The following is a 16,158-nucleotide window of genomic DNA, read 5'->3' on the forward strand; positions in this document are numbered from 1 at the left end:
CTCTAGGCATCCTTAACGTTTCACAAACTATTAGGAATAACTTTGTACCACATCATGTAAGATATAAAACCCTTTTTCACTCATTGAGTTCCATGTACGCGCCCTTCCTTTAGTTACATTTATTTATGTTAAACCTCACAATATAATTTTTTGCTTAGAACAGTCACAATATTTTTTTTTTTTAATGTTTACTTATTTAAGCAAGAGAGAGAGGGAGAGAGAGAATCCCAAGCAGGCTCCTGGCTGTCAGTGTGGAACCCAATGTGGGGCTTGATCTCATGATCCGTGAGATCATGACCTGAGCCGAAATCAAGAGTCGGATGCTTAACTGAGCCACTCAGCTGCCCCAGTCACAGTATTTTTAAAAAATTAAACCAAGATAGTGCTTTATATTTACCCACTTGTTTACACTTGTTATCTGTGGAGGACTGATCAACATGAGCTACTCTGCCATTATCCGATAATGATTCTTCCTTAAAAACAAAATGACTGTAATCTTATATTCCAAAGTTTTGTACTAATACTATTCAGTAAAAAGGGCACTTTCCCCATTGCTAGTTCATACCTATACTTTCAAGCCATCTAAAACCACGTCTGTATTTTGTGACCATGTACTTTGCCTCATTTTCCTAATTCTGTGAAAAATTATGACAAGAGCAACTCCCACAACTAGAGATCGGAAAAGCTCCTTTCTCACAGAGAAACTGCAAACCCACATGCACAAAAGGTTGGGCAGGTGTAACCTAGTACAGCTGACCCCTGAACAACTTGGGTTTAAACTGCACAGGTCCACTTACATGTGGATTTTTTTTTCAGTAAATACATTGGAAAGATTTTTTTTGAGGTTTGTGGCAATTTGAGAAAACTCAGATGAACCATGTAGCCTAGAAATATCAAAAAAAAATAAGAAACAGGTATGCCACGAAGGCATGGATAACACTTAAAAAAGCAGGAGCTTTGCATCGGAGTTCAAATCCTGATCCTGCCACTTACCTTGGAAAATTCATTTTGCATCTCCCAACCTCAGCTTCCTCCTTTATGGAGTGGGGATGACAGTATCTTGGAAGGGTTCCATGTGACCATTCCCTTCCTGAACCTTTTCTTACTTGGCCTTCCCCAACACCACTCTCCTGGCTTTGTCTCTTCTATCGCTGTCACTTGCTTCTGTGTCTTCTGTGGCCTCTTCTGCTTCTCCCTTTAAATACGGTTTCCCATCTTGGGTCCTCCCCCCCATCCTCGCTTTCCCTGGGGGCTCCCTTCAAATCTGTGCTTTCAGCTAGAGCCCAAATTAAATTACTCCTGCACCTTGATCTTCAAGCCAGATTTCACATCTGAAATCTATTCCAGTGTCTAGTGTCACCATCTGGAGGTCTCAAAGATAAACACGTCTAAAACTAGACCCCATAAGCCTCCACTGGTGTCCCCCGTATTCCTCTTCCCTGGTTTATGGAACTCTCCCAGCAGTGGATGCCCTTCTGACAGTCCTCTTAACCTGCTACATCCAGTCCCCAATAGTATTCTACTGATTTCACTTCCTAAACTCTAAGCCCCCTCACCTCTACTCCATCTCTCAGTTCATACCCTAATCATTTCTCACCAAGACCTTTTCATTCATGGGCACAAGAGACTACACACTGATATAAAAGTGAGCTTTCTCAGCTGCTCAGGGTATAAATCCTGGTTCTTCCACATACCAGCTGCGTGGGCCAGGGCATTGCTTCTGACACCTTGGTGTTTACTTCTGAGATACGAGAACTGAAGAGTTTCCCGCTCACTTAGCCGCTGCTTCAATGTCAAAACAGACAGAGTCATAACATAAAAAACTCCATAGTTTGGTTTGGCAATAGGTGTCCTCACCTTTAAATTATGGTAATTATAGGACACTTCAAGTGCAAAATGGGGACTGGCCCTCAAGCAAATTGCTGGCGTACCATCCGTCGGGGCTGCTGCAGCAGAAGCTATGTTGGTACTACACAGGAACTTGGCCTTGAGGTTCCTTCTCTAGTTTCAAACTAGTTTTGGAAGTAAGACTGTGATCATAGGTTCTTTTAAGAAGTTTTTATTGTGATCTCTTATTTTTATACCTAAGTTAACAACTTTTCCCAAAGGGATGATGATACATAATCTTTATTCTAAAAAGGACATATAATGAATTGATAGCATCTGGCCAGTAGTATCATTGATGGTCTTAAATAAAAATTAGTTAAGAAGCTCTTCCTTTCCTTTTAATCGCTGGTGCTGATACCAGACCAGCCCTTCACTCCTACTTCTTATCACACTGACATGATCTGACTCCACACTCTGACCTCTCTCAAGAACAAGCCACAGGGCCTTGTTCTGGATTCCCCTGGACAAGCACAGCTGGAATATTCAACCTCAATATACAGAGGTTTTTTTCATCATTTTTCCCCTTAAATTTAGAGTGCTAGAGCTGGATTATTAATCCAAGATTTGTTTGCCTTGGAGGCTGCCATGCCCCCCAGTCTGAGGACCATCTCAGCTAAGCCAAGGCTTCATCATAACAGAGCTAATGAGTAGAGGTCTGTCTCAGACGGAAGTCATCCAGGAGATGACAGTCATTGCAGAAGCAAACAGCATCACGTGCCCTGCTGGCTCTTGAAGCTACAAACACAGAGCCGTGAGCCCTGCTCTTAATTCTGCAAGGACCTGTCTGGTCCCGGCTGATGGGGCTGATGAGAGGCTGCTAGGCCTCAGGCTCCTTGGGGTCATCACAACACATCCTGCGGTCCTTGGTGCCCAGGGAACACACTGGCGTCCGTGCTGCCTGTGTCGCGTGACCTTTCCTAATCTGCTACATCCTCACCAGAGAAACCTACAGTCCGGGGTCATCCTACTCCTATTTTTCTCTTATTTGTGCAGATGCTTCATTTGGATGTGCTTCCACAGTGGGCTGTGGCTCCAGAGGCAGAGATGGTGGCTTTGTGAGATGGGATGTTCCTCCAGCACCTAGCAACAAAACAAACAGCTTGAATTCTCAGTTCCACGGTTCTTGAAGAAATCACATTGTCAAATTTCAAAAAGAAACCCTGTATCTTTGAGGACCAGCGGGACTGTGACGTATCTTTGCAGCTATGAAGTTAGACCATCGCTAAGAAAGCAACGGTCAAGTTTGCCTTCAATGACTCACTGAAAAAATCTTTAATTACCTGTACCATGCTGACTTATGCGATCTTGCTTTAATTGTCACTGCTTTAGCAGAACAGAAGGTGCTGTCATGTATTTCTAAACTTGAATACTGTAAACCTCTGACTAAGCCTGTTCCCTCCGACACAACTTGCCTTAAGGAAGCAAGTGCCAATTTGGCCAGCATATGGCTTCTTCCCCTTCTAGGAATACTACTTGGACGTGTTCTGAGTCTGAGAAGTGTCAGCCTCACTTAAAGCTGTCATCTCTCGCTGGCACATGCAGCTTGTACCCACGAGGATTCCATGGAGTTGTGCATAGCCTCCTACCTGAGGGGAGCTTCCCGTATGCAGCCGCTGAAGACATTGCCTGTCCTAGGGCTTGATTAGAGCCCAGAGGCTGCTGGAGACCGGCAGCTTTGCTAGTTGAAGTGGTCCGGTGCTTTGACTTGGTGTCTTTAACTGGTTTCGTCCAGACCAGTGCCTCCCCGACCTGGAGGGCAGCTCCCAGCTTCTGGGCCATGTCCACCATCTTGTCCCCACATGGGAAGAAAAAAAGAGTCACAGAGAGGACCGGCAGAGTGAAGCCTACCCACCTCTTCCACCAGGGAGTACAGGTGAAATCACGTCTAACGGTACTAGTATTTGAGAGAGAAAGTATTTATTGCAAGGAAATCATTCTCAAACAGCAGAGAATACAGACTGCCCTTAGTGGACGGCAAGGGAGCACATATAGGATCTCAAAACCTAACAATTCAAGTTTGGTGCCTTACAGAGCTCAACTCCTGCCTTTCCCACATGAGGAGAAGTGAGGAGAAGCTGCAAAGAGACAGAGACTTCACATCAGTTGTATTACCAATAACATAACTCCGTAAGCCTGAACTTCCTCTTACTATTTTCTTCTAGGGAAGTTTTTTCTCAGGATGTTCCTAATTGGAGATTTCATGCTGCCAGGAACATCAGAGCCAAAATGGCCATAAACCTATAGAATACCTGATATCTGGATTATTTGGGCTTCATTCAGAAGCCTCCCAGGAGCTAATAAAAGACATACCTCGGCGTCAAATTCCAGAGAGCTGCTGTCCTGCAGCAGGTGGACCTTCTTCTCCATCTCCTGATACTGAGCCAGGGCACCCTGCTTCTCGCCCTGGTTGTACAGCAGCACAGCATAGTTGAGGTTTACTAACGGGTTACACCTGTGGCAAACGGATTCCGTGGGGCTCAGGCTCTGCAACCAGTGGTCATTCAGAGATCCCTCTCGTTACACAAAAAACAAAAACTGGTTACGTAGACATTTCTCTATTCCACAGCAAGGTAAGAACACGCGTGCCGTGTGGACCTTTGGAGAAGCATCAAGGAAGTAACTGCCCAACCAGCAGAGCAAGAGGTATTGGGACCAACTGTGATGTCTCAGCCCTCAACAGAGGCCACCAGGTCAGGTTTGAAAAGGGGATCCCTACCCTGCTGCCTGGCAGATGCCAGCAGAATAAATCCCAGGAGAGTTAAGTTGATCTTAAACTAAGTCCAGAGTCCTATCTGATATTCCAGCTAGCCCATGGCTATCAGCACCCGAAGCCCACTGCCAGCTCCTGGAAACATTTTCTCAGAAACAGCCAGTGTCTGTTCCCGCTGAGCCACCGTGTGCTTAAGGACCACATCCTTCTGCAGTCAGGCCCCCCCACTGACCCCCAGAGCAGGCATCTGGGCCGCTGCTCAACCGCCCCGCACGCCCCAACTGGGCTGTGGCGCCACCTGGTGGCTTCTGAGAGTCCGACCCGCCCCAGTACCACTCCTGACGGAGCAGCTTACTTATCCAGGCGGACGGCTTCCGCGTAGGCTCTCTTGGCGTTCTCTGGGTCTTCCAGATTGGTCAGAGCCACTGCAACAAAGAAAGTGGGCACTGTGACTGGGGAGCCCCGTGTGGAAAACAAAAGGAATGTTTCAAGACCACAGTTCATTCAACCCCCAAACCGAACTCCTCCTTTGCCGTCTCGGCTCCTGGCACGACCGCCTTCGGTCACTCAGCTTAGATGCCCGGTGTCACCTGCTTCGATGGTGTCTCTCCACAGTCAGTAGCCAAGTCCTGCGAATCCTGTTTTTTGTACTTTTCTTTACTGACACTGCCCTTGTTCAGATGCAAATTGTTTCAGGCTTTCCATTTCTTCCTTACAGCAATGTCCCCACCTGCCTCCATCCGCTTTGCCACCAAGCTGCCAGGAGTCTTCCTGCCTTACAAACAAATCTGACTGTGTCACACCACCCTACTTAAGAATCCATTACCCACAACCATGGTCTTTATAAACGTTTGTATAGCAACAGAACACACTCTCCTTTGTAATCAGCATTTTCTGGAAACCTGATGTATAAAACAAAGAAAAACAGAGCTGTTTTGAAAGCCAGGCCCACCCGACCTCCCCACCAAGCTACACACTCAGCTCTCCTGGACACTTAAGAGATCTAGGAATATGGTTGGAAAACCTTGGCCTCTAGGATAAAAGGCCAGAGTCCCAGCATTCTTCTCCTGCCCGCCCCCGACTTCATGTGGCCCTAGACCAGCTTTCCTGACTCCTCCCCCACTACACCACACAACACGACCGCCCACTCGCCGCAGGACACATGGTGCAGCCACAGCTGCACGCCTTTGTTCCCACGACGGCCGAGCCAGTGAGTTCCAGCTTAGCCTTCAAACTGCAGTGTGAAGGCCAGCTCTAGTTTGGGAGTTAGAAGTGTGGCTCATGCCTTACAGTAGGGCTGTCTGTTCACAGAACTGAGCTCGCTTTGTATTCAGGCAACCCCCAATTAACCACCATTCAATTTGCTTTTGCAACCGTTCTCTAATAAATAAGTTCCCCACAATAATAACAACCACCACCACCTGTCAACGGGAATAAGGAAACTGCTTTTGGGCTTACACTTAGTAAGTCCAGTGGAGAAATACCCCCAGAAAGAATATTATCAGTACTTCAACATTATAGTAACACTCACATTAATAATAGGCCAATGATATAGTGACAACAAAACCAATAGCTACTAGTCACTGGTTATTTATTACATAATCTTCCCTCTCTACTAGAAATCCAGTAAGTAGTGGAAATGGGACCCTTCCTAAAGCCCAAGCTCTTAACACTAGATGGTATCTGGAATTTATAGCTAGACTCTCACTCTTTTTCTCCACCCCTCCTCTTTATATAAATGAACTGTCAGCCAAGGGAAAACCACTGGTAACAGATGAACTAGGGATGATCTTGATTTAACCTGTTGGTCTCTGAGTGAAATGCCTGCAGGCTAGAAGCAACTAGCTATTCTGTCATCTTTTTCAGGCTTTAGGACACTAATCTAGATTCCTGTGGGATCTGCGAGGCAGTGGCTTCTATGGGACACTTAACCACTGGCCTCTTATGATTCTAAGTCATTTTCCCTCCTCACAAACCACGGAGGGGGTTTTCCACCTAAGTGTCTCTTACCAGCCAAAAGCATGTAGAGCTCCCCCATCTTTGGCTGGAAGTTGATGGCCGCGCTGAGGAAATGGAAAGCTGACGCATACTGCTGCATTGTCAAGTGGACAAGGCCCAAGTTATACAGAATCTTCCAATCAAAGGGTGCCAAGTAGTTGGCTCGTTTCAGGCAGCTGATAGCCTGCAGGAGAGATGGGACACGAGATGAGGGGCCAGGGTAGGCCCGGCAGACCCAGTAACTCGCGTGTATGAACATGAACAAGGAAGGTGGGGAGACACTCACTGCCACATATTTCTTCTTGCCAAAGAAACACATTCCGATGTTGTTCCAGAGTGGAGGACTTTCTGGAACAGCACAAGCTACAACTCTGTACTTGGTGAGGGCAACATCAAAGTCCCCGTGGGTCTGCATCATGCTGCCTGCTGCCAAAATGGCCTGCAAACACAGGACATGGACAACTTGTAATTCAGCCGTTCCCAAAAGGCTATAGTGGTGAAGCAGACATTCTGGGTGTAGGTACTCAACAGGGTACTTCTTCCAGGGACACAAAAGGTATATTTAAGCTACTGGGATAAATGCTGATGAGGAATGTCCCTGCACCTCACCGTGGCTTTCTCCAGCACAGTCCAGAAAAAGAAAAGAGAAAATGTCAGTGACCCTACTTGGCTCATTTGTTTCCTACTTCCGGTCAAGGAAGTCAACATTTCAGAGTCAAGGCCCTTTGAGGAAAAACAGCCTTTAATCTGCCCCCTGAACTCCCTACGTGGTACCCCAAGTGCTCTAGACAATTCAGAAACTCCCGTCTTTGACCACTGAAGGTACAGCTCCTTTGGCCACCGGACAGGGTGAGCAAGCTTCAGGCGTCATCAGGCTGGCCCTTGCATTTGTCCAAGGAAAGGTGTCAAGGTGGGGAGCTGACGGAGTTAACACGCCTTCTATGACTTCTCAGACAGGACGAGTCTGTGTCTGACATCAAACCCGTTCGGCTGCACCTCCCTCCATCATGTTCATCTTCTACATGATCTTCTCAGCTCCAGAGTCGTACCTGGACGAGAGTTGTCACCGCCAGTCCATTAAGAATCCAGAAGTTATGTCACCAGAATGACCTCTGACGGCAGTCGTGGAGGCTTTGCTCACTCCCTAAGCAGCACACAAACCTCACCAGCACTACGACCTCATTCTCTGCAGAAGTTACAGGCCTGTTATAACACGTGCTCTTTTAGAAAACAAAAGCAGAGCCCTAACGTTTTACAACATCTTCAGATAAGAAGGGCCATGTCTATTTAAAACTTTTCTAAGAAAAAGGTAATTTCTCAGGTATCCAAAATGCTCTCTAGGGCCAGATCGCCCCTGGCAGCAGTGGGAGCATCTGAGTAAAGGCTCTGGGGTTTGACGGCCTGCAATACCTTGTAGTTGGTAGGGTCATAGGTCAATGCATTTCCAAGATGTTCGAATGCCTTCTGGTAAATGCCGAGCTTGGAGAAAAAGCAAACCAGAGAATTACATCAGGGTGAGATGGCAGTTAAGGAGTCTGGCCAACCACACCCTGAACAGAAACACACTGACGTTCTGAGTTCTCATGATTAAAAAAAAAAAAAAAAGCAGCTACAGATACCAGATAAAAAAAGAAAACCAAAAATCCCCTTATTTGTTGATTTGTCCCCTGATAAGGTCAAAGTATCTATCTGCCAGGAACCACCTCTGCCACGCTTTGCACACTAATGCCTCTTGGCAGGAAAGGGGCTGGTTAGCCTCATTCCCCTGGGGCCAACCTCCCAAGCCAAAGCCAGGAAGGCCTAGGGTTAAGCTCCTGATTCCTTTTAAAGAAAAACAAAACAGCCAGAAAGGCCACCACAGAGGCATAGCTGGAGGAGCAGCTGAGCAGGGAACTTGGGGAGTTCATGGGGGCAGGAAAGGGACAGACCCTCAGGGATCCCTGGGCCTCGGATCCGCAGGCTGATACAGAGAAGTGGAGGTGCTAAAAAGATGCCATTTGTGCTCAGGAAAACACGGAGGGGACAGGAGACTTCTTATTCGAGACAGTGTTTTGCCTTCTCGTTCCTGTAAGATCTGGCTGGGAAGGAGGAGTGGAAACGGACTCTGCCCCAAAGCCCGTTGGCCAGCGCCAACCTGCATCAGGCTTTCTCCCCCCAGCAACACCATGCCGGCCCCACTGACCGGTCATTTCTCATAAATGCTCTTTCCTTAAATGGGTAAGTAGCCTCAAGCAGGCTTATTTGCTTCTGATTTGAATGCAGAAAATTATTTCCTTTAGCAGATAAAAAATATCAGATGCAGAGAGTAAGGTTCACATGACCGTTAGGAAGATGCGTTAAAGTAAAATCAAAATTCAGGGAAACCACAATCCACACACATCCAAAAGCATTTCTAACACCAGTGCACCAATGAGTAAAGGGTTCTCATTACCTGTAAGTAGAGTAATCCCAAAGTCGTAAGAAGTTCTGTATTCTCTGGTGAGAACCTGCAACACAGATCAGTGCTCAGAGGGAAACTAGATGCGTACAAGACACACCAGGACACCTGCACAGTGACGTACCCTCACGAGCAGTGGCGGACACTTTTTGCCTCCTCCTCCACATGACCATTCCCGAAGTCCTTTGGGAATTTCCTTCTAAAGTTATCTCAACCCTGGCTACAGGGTGGACTGCTCAGCAAGAAAGAAATGGGACTTAGCATCCAGACTCCTTTCAGGATCTTTCTCCTTAGGGCCAAAGTCCTAAGAAGAACTTATAGAATATTCTCTGTGATGGTCCTGATTATACTGATATAATTAAAGACCGATTCTCCATAAATCAAATCAGTCTAGAAAACAACACAGCGACAGCCAGTTCCCTCTTGTAAGATTTTTTTTTTTTTTTTTTTTTTCTGGTCTCACTGTACTGACAATGCCAGCCAGCAGGGTTCTCTGTGTAATTTAGGATCCCAACGGCCCTAATGCTCTGCTCTCCATATTAAACAAAAACACATACTAAAGAGCCAAACTAAACAGAAGAAGGAAGATATTCACCAGCCCTAGGAAAGAATTAGCCATTGGCTTTGGGGACTAAACACTGACTTAAGTAAAAGATTATTTGCTTTCCCAATCCCTCACTGACACTTGCCTTTATCGCAAAAGTTAAGCAACACTGAGCTGAGATGTTCTGTCTATAGGACCATCAGCAGCTTCAACAGTGAAAATGGCAAAAGGCAAGGAACTGTCTCCAGCACTGGTCCCATGGAGAGACCAGAACAAGAGGGGCCAAATCCTCAACTAGAGGAAGGTTGAGCTGAACGGAGCTTACTCAGTTCAAATGGATATTTGCCCTTCACTTTCTGCCATAATAAATATCCATTTTGATCACCTCCCTCCCACAAACCAACTATGTAGCTTTCATGATTCTGGTGGCATCTCCCCCCGAACTCCCACCAAAACATGACTACCATCTCCAAAGCTATGAGTCACAGACAATGGTCTCCATTCTCAGGTTCCAAATTCTCAAGCTGTCCCCTTATTCCCTTGGGAATTTTGGTGACTTCAGTCCTTGACGAGCCACTGGAAGAATATCACCCTTAAGATTTATGTGAGCTAATCTCAAAGAGCCAACTTTAAAAGGCAGAAGTCAGCGGGGCACCTTGGTGGTTCAGTTAAGCATCAACTTTTGTTCAGATCATGATCTCGTAGTTTGTGAGTTCGAGTCCGGAGTCGGGCTCTCTGCTGAAAGCTCAGAGCCTGGAGCCTGCTTTAGATTCTGTGTCTCCCTCTCTCTCTGCCCCTCCTCAACTCTCTCTCTTGAAAATAAATAAATATTTAAACAAAAAAAACTTTTTTTAAGGCAGAAGTCAGGGATCAAGGCTTCCATCCTGCCCCACAGAAGCTTAAAATATGCTACATGGATTGGGGGGAGGGGTGCCTGGCTGGCTTAGTTGAATGTTGACTCTTGATTTTGGCCTAGGTCATGATCCTAAGGGTCATGGGGTTGAGACCTGCAACGTGCTCTGCGCTGAGCATGGAGCCTGCTTGAGATTTTCTCTCTCCCACTCTGCCCCTCTCCCCTACTGGCGCTCTCTCTTAAAAATAAAAAATAAAAAAAGCTATGTGGGCTCCTGCCTCTAATCCCTGTAAACTTAGCTTCTTGGTGACAAAAGTCTTTTGTAGCTTAAAAAACCAAGGGACTTTTATGTCTTTGTAGATATAAAATGTGGCTGAAGACAATTCAGAGAGTGTTTAACTGATACAACCAGAAAAGTGACTATCATGGTAGAAGGCAAAGGTAATTAACAGAAATCTAAGTTTAGTTCAGAGACTAATTATCAGGAATAATAGACTTTGTGGCCATGCTTCCTGTTAAGTGACAAAACAAACATGACATTTTGCTACATTTATCCTACTTAAAACAAACAAGACCCTATACAAAAAAGACAAGATAGTACATGTCCCTAGAGAAGAAATATGGAACAGCATCCTGAGAAAGCCAGTCAGTTCCATTATCAACAGGGGTTTGGCCTACCCTAATCATGTTTTAAGAACACAAGATATTGGGGAAGGAGTAGGGAGAACGCCTGGGTGGCTCAGTTGGTTAAGCGTCTGACTCCTGGTTTTGGCTCAGGTCATGATCTCAGTTTATGGGGCCAAACCCCGTGTTGGGAGAACAGAGCCTGCTTGGGATTCTCTCCTTTTCCCTCTCCCCTACTCACTCTCTCTCTTTAACAAACTTTAAAAAAAACACAAAAAACACCACAAAACATATTGGTTTCATGCTAATAAAGGCCAGATGTTTATTAGTCAGATTTCTGACCCCAATGTCCCCGGAAAAAGATCTGCTATAGAAGTGAAAACCACAATGGCAGAGTAGCAGCTGACTCCAAAATCTATGTGCTCCTTCCTCCTGAGCACATGTGTACCCACTTCCCTTGCAGCTAGTGGCCACCTCACCCTCACAAACCACCACCCCTCACGATAGCCTGAAACATGGATGCTACATTAAGTCAGCTTCACCACGCAGGTGAAGACAACAATGTAAGAAATGGTGGGTTAATAAAGAACCTGGATCCCTGACTGACCTTGGGGAGCAGAGCTGTCCAGCTAGGCTAGGCTGGCCATACTGACGGGGGAGAAGCACAAGTCTTTTTATGTAAGCAAGCCACAGGGAGCTTTTAACCTTGGCCTGAACTGTACTCTAACTCACACAATAGTCACAGGAATCCATCTTAGGCTTGGGGGTTCATATGTCTGCTCCCATTTGTCTTCTCATTGCCTTAAAGAAAACAAACATACTTACTCCACTGCTTTCTTGTAGATTTCAATGGCCTTGTCCAAGTCTCCCTCCAGCAGGTGGATCTTCCCCAGCATTATGTAAGTCAAATCATGCCTGTTAAGATGTAGGGCATTGTGCAGCTGCTCTTGCGCCTAACAAGATTGATGGAGTAAAGAGAACCAAATCACTACAGGAAAGGACAATGTCTTCGTATGGCTAACGTAAAGACAGAGCTCCCCCTTTCTAACGCAGACACATCACATCTCAGCAAACAGCCCCCACTACCCAAAAAACTAAAACATACCAAAACTGCTTGCTGACAGGACAGCTGGCAACATGAGGTGTCTGCCTCTGGAGCCACTTGGGAGAGTTTATACAAGATGATTAACCTTTTTGAGTGTTTTCTCCATCTTGGTATTCATACCCATGACTCATGCCTTCATAAGTCAAAGGGATGTCTTAGTACAGAAGACAGCACTGCCCTGAACTCAGTCCCAGCTGCACCACTGACCAATTGCATTACCTTCCCCAGGGTGGACTGCATTTTCCTCACCAATATTTTGATAAATGAATGAATGGACTGTTCTCATTTATTCACTCAACATGTATCCACCAAGTATCTATTGTTCTAAGTACTAGGGATACCAGAGCTAACAAAACAAACCCCTTGCTCTGGAAGAGTTTATACCCTAACAGATATAAAGGGCTTCATTTAAGACATTCATTGATTCAACAAGTATTTACAGAAATGTCAAGTATTATATTTGCTCTGTTAGCTTTATAGTAAAATCTAAATATAATTCTCCTTCTCCTAAGTACAGGTCTGACCCAAGAACAATCCTATCTCTCCCTTGGCTCAGAATAATCTGATGAATAGAAATGTACTTGCTTGGAATATTCTTTGAGGAGAAAACTCTCCTAACCAAGCATATAACACTGTAGCTCTGCCCAGGAAACCTGAAGAAACCCACTAAAAATAAAAAGTTCTCACACGGAAAATAACATTAAAAACAGAAACTCAAAAATCAGATCCACTTAAAACTAAAATTCATTTCCAATGACCTCAAAAACTAAAATCAGTTGCTGTCAGAGCATAAGACTTTTAACACTTCCAGACTTAAGGGTTCACTTTTTGATATCTAAGTTTTATTGAACATTTGTTTCTATACTAGTAAATTAAACTGGGGTGGAGAAGAAGAGAGAAAAGCAATTAGATTGCCATCCCCTCCTATCAGTTCTAGAGTTTGTCATTTTGTTGCTAAAATATGGGGGGAAAAACAGATGGATGAAAAATAAGAATAAATATGGGGATAAATGTACATGGCACTTTGGATTTTTACTTCTCCAAATCTCTACAAGCACTTCCTAGAAATAATACAAAACCCTCAGCAAACCCTCAGTGAAGCCCCCAGCCGAGAACTCAACCACCACCACCATTTCCATCAATTACCTTTTTGAACTGTTTCAGATAAATGTAGCAAACTCCTAGGTTATGACAGATCTCCTACACATGAAAGAAAGTAAAATAGCATAGGTGTAAATTCCACAGTTACCAGCAGAATGAAACATCAGGCATCTGGGGATTGTACTGTTCAGCAAAACTTACATTTTAAATGACACAACAGGTATTTCATACCTAAATACATTTAAAAACCATTTTTTATGTTTATGAGAAAGAGAGTGTGTGCATGAGCAGGGGAGGGGCAGAGACAGGGAGAGAGAGAATCTCAAGCAGGCTCCATGCTGTCAGCACAGAGCCTGACATGGGGCTCAATCTCACAAACCTTGAGATCATGACCTGAGCTGAAATCTAGAGTCAGACACTTAACCGACTGAGCCACCCAGGCATCCCCATACTTAAATACACTTAAATACACAAAATGGACTCTTTAAAAACTCAGATTATAGGAGATAAAAGCAGAATAAACAGGTGATCTTCCTGGGTGTTTGACGTACATACCCAGGCCACTCACCCCAAGCTTTCCTTCTCAGAGGAGACTTGCCACAGCCCCTGCTCCATCCGAAGGAAATTTGTGTGTATGTATACATAAATAAATATATGTGTGTGTCAGAGTCCCTTTCCTCGTAATCCAGAATTGACTACATGATGTGGACTTGAGGACCAACAGCACCATCTGGAGGCCACTAAGACGGAATATATGTAATTGGAGCCTGACAGCTGTAGTCCACAAACCCTGGCCCACAGACCAAATGCATCCTCTGCCTTTTCTTGTAAATAAAGTTTGATTAGAACACAGCCACAATCACTTGTTACACATTGTCTACAGAACTTTCATACTAGAACTTCAGAGTTAAGTAGTTCAAAAGAGACTATATGAAGCCACAAAGCTTAAAATATTCACTAGGCCTTTTACAGAAACAGTCTGCCAACTGCTGATCTACAGAAAGAGAAAATGAAGCAGAAATGCAGAGTAGCCACCTTGGTCACTACAAGTTTTCCAGTTCTAGTTCACTGTAAGACAAGCCTGTGTTTCCCTGACCTTGAGTTTCATAAAATCACTGAAGTTCCCTTATGCTGAATCCCCCTTTATTTACAGTAGCTTGAGAGAAAGGAGAAAGCAAAGGTGAGGACCTTCCTGTTAGTAGTGGAGAGATGTGGAAGCACATCCAGGCCCAGAAGCATCCCTGTCTGAAGAACGATGGACCCCAGAGCTCAGAGACAAATGGTTTAATAGGTTCCAAGTCTCTTAAAATAACAACAAGATAGGGAAAACTGATTGAGTACCTACTTCACATCAGGCTCTATGCCAGATGTTTTTCATATATGCATTACTATAATTTTCCCAGCAAATCTGAAATACAGGTGTAACGGTTCTGATTTGAGAGATAAGAAAATTGAAGCTCAGAGAGGTTAAATAGTTTGCCTAACTTAAGCCAGGAGGTGTCAGCACTAGGATTTTTCTTTCTTTTTTTAGGTCTCTCTCTCAAAAATAAAACAAAACATTAAAAAAATTAAAAAAAAAAAACAAAACATAATATCACCATGGACTCCTCATTCTGTCCCAACAACCATCCAACCCATTCTCCCATCTACCCCACTAGTTTATAAAATATCAGATAGCATAACATTTCATCTACAACCTTTCAGTATGTATTTCTTTTTTTTCTTTTTAATTTTATTTATTTTGAGAGAGAGAAAACGAGCGAGCAAGCAGGGAAGGGGCAGAGAGAAAGAGAGGGAGAAACAGAATTCCAAGCGGGCTCTGCACTATCAGCACAGAGCCTGACACAGGGCTCGAACTCATGAACTGTGAGATCATGACCTGTGCTGAAACTAAGAGTCAGATGCTTAACTGACGGAGCCACCTAGGAGCCCCTCAATATGTATCTCTAAAGGATAAGGTTGTTTGTTTGTTTGTTTGTTTGTTTTGACTACCCACAATACCACTATCATACTTGGAAAATAATAACTGCTCATATCAGATACTGATTTATGTTTAATAAATATAAAACCCATAAATATCTCACAAACACACAATTTTTTCCCTTAAATCACAATCCAAATAACGTCCACACACGGCAAAGCACTGGGACCCGAACTCAGGCTTGCCTACAAAACTTGCGTACTTTCCCCTTTATCACGTAACAATGTACACACAGAGCTAGAAAAAGAAGAAATGCATCTGTGCTTGTCTTTTAAATGTCCTGAAAGCTAACTAACCCCCAACTCTTTAAAATAATTTTCAGGGTGCCTGGGTGCTCAGTTGGTTAAGCATCTGACTCTTGATTTTGGCTCAGATCGTTATCTTGTGGTTCAAGAGTTCGAGCCCCCCACCGGGGCTGTACAGAGCCTGCTGGGATTCTCTCTCTCTCCCTCTCTCTCTCTGCCCCTCCCATGCTCTCTCTCAAAATAAGTAAAATGAACTTAAACGAAAGTAGAAAATCATTTGCCATAGATATTACTTGAGAAGGCAGCAGCAAAAGGCCTTAAACTGACAACAAAGGAAATTTGAGAAGGAAAACAGAACAAATAAGAGTTAAATCATGTGTTTCACAGAATGAGGGAATCCAGCAGACATCCTGCAAAAGGCAGCTGGTACAGTGGAAAAATGATAGGCCTAAAGCGAGGAATCTCAGAATCCAGGCCTGAATTCTAGCTCTGGTTCTGCCACCACCTCACTGTGCCCCCTTGAACAAGTCACTCCATCTAGCCAAAGCCTCAGCTTCTCACCTCCCTCAGCCCAATCGGGTAAATTCTCCCTACTTAACAAAGCTGTTCCAGAAGTCAAAGGAGGTAACAGAAGGAGGAACTATTATCCCCCTGTTGCAGCTGGACTGTGGTA

General features: G+C 44.6%; 1 protein-coding gene across 4 annotated transcripts in view; it reads right to left on the reverse strand.

Annotated features, from left to right (window-relative positions):
• Positions 1 to 2,043: 2,043 nt before the first annotated feature.
• BBS4 (Bardet-Biedl syndrome 4) overlaps positions 2,044 to 16,158 on the reverse strand; it is a 55,582-nt gene continuing 41,467 nt past the window's right edge. For all 4 annotated transcript variants that reach the window (XM_045449155.1, XM_045449153.1, XM_045449154.1 and 1 more), the window contains 10 exons: positions 13,305 to 13,358; positions 11,879 to 12,006; positions 9,027 to 9,081; positions 8,006 to 8,074; positions 6,882 to 7,034; positions 6,608 to 6,779; positions 4,953 to 5,022; positions 4,198 to 4,339; positions 3,474 to 3,675; positions 2,044 to 2,967 (listed from right to left, as the gene is read on the reverse strand). In XM_045449155.1, the coding sequence (XP_045305111.1) occupies positions 2,858 to 2,967; positions 3,474 to 3,675; positions 4,198 to 4,339; positions 4,953 to 5,022; positions 6,608 to 6,779; positions 6,882 to 7,034; positions 8,006 to 8,074; positions 9,027 to 9,081; positions 11,879 to 12,006; positions 13,305 to 13,358 (1,155 nt within the window). In that variant the 3' untranslated portion in view covers positions 2,044 to 2,857. The remainder of the gene's footprint in view (positions 2,968 to 3,473; positions 3,676 to 4,197; positions 4,340 to 4,952; positions 5,023 to 6,607; positions 6,780 to 6,881; positions 7,035 to 8,005; positions 8,075 to 9,026; positions 9,082 to 11,878; positions 12,007 to 13,304; positions 13,359 to 16,158) is intronic.

The sequence above is a fragment of the Leopardus geoffroyi genome, chromosome B3 (assembly GCF_018350155.1).
Source record: "Leopardus geoffroyi isolate Oge1 chromosome B3, O.geoffroyi_Oge1_pat1.0, whole genome shotgun sequence".
Lineage (NCBI taxonomy): Eukaryota > Metazoa > Chordata > Mammalia > Carnivora > Felidae > Leopardus > Leopardus geoffroyi.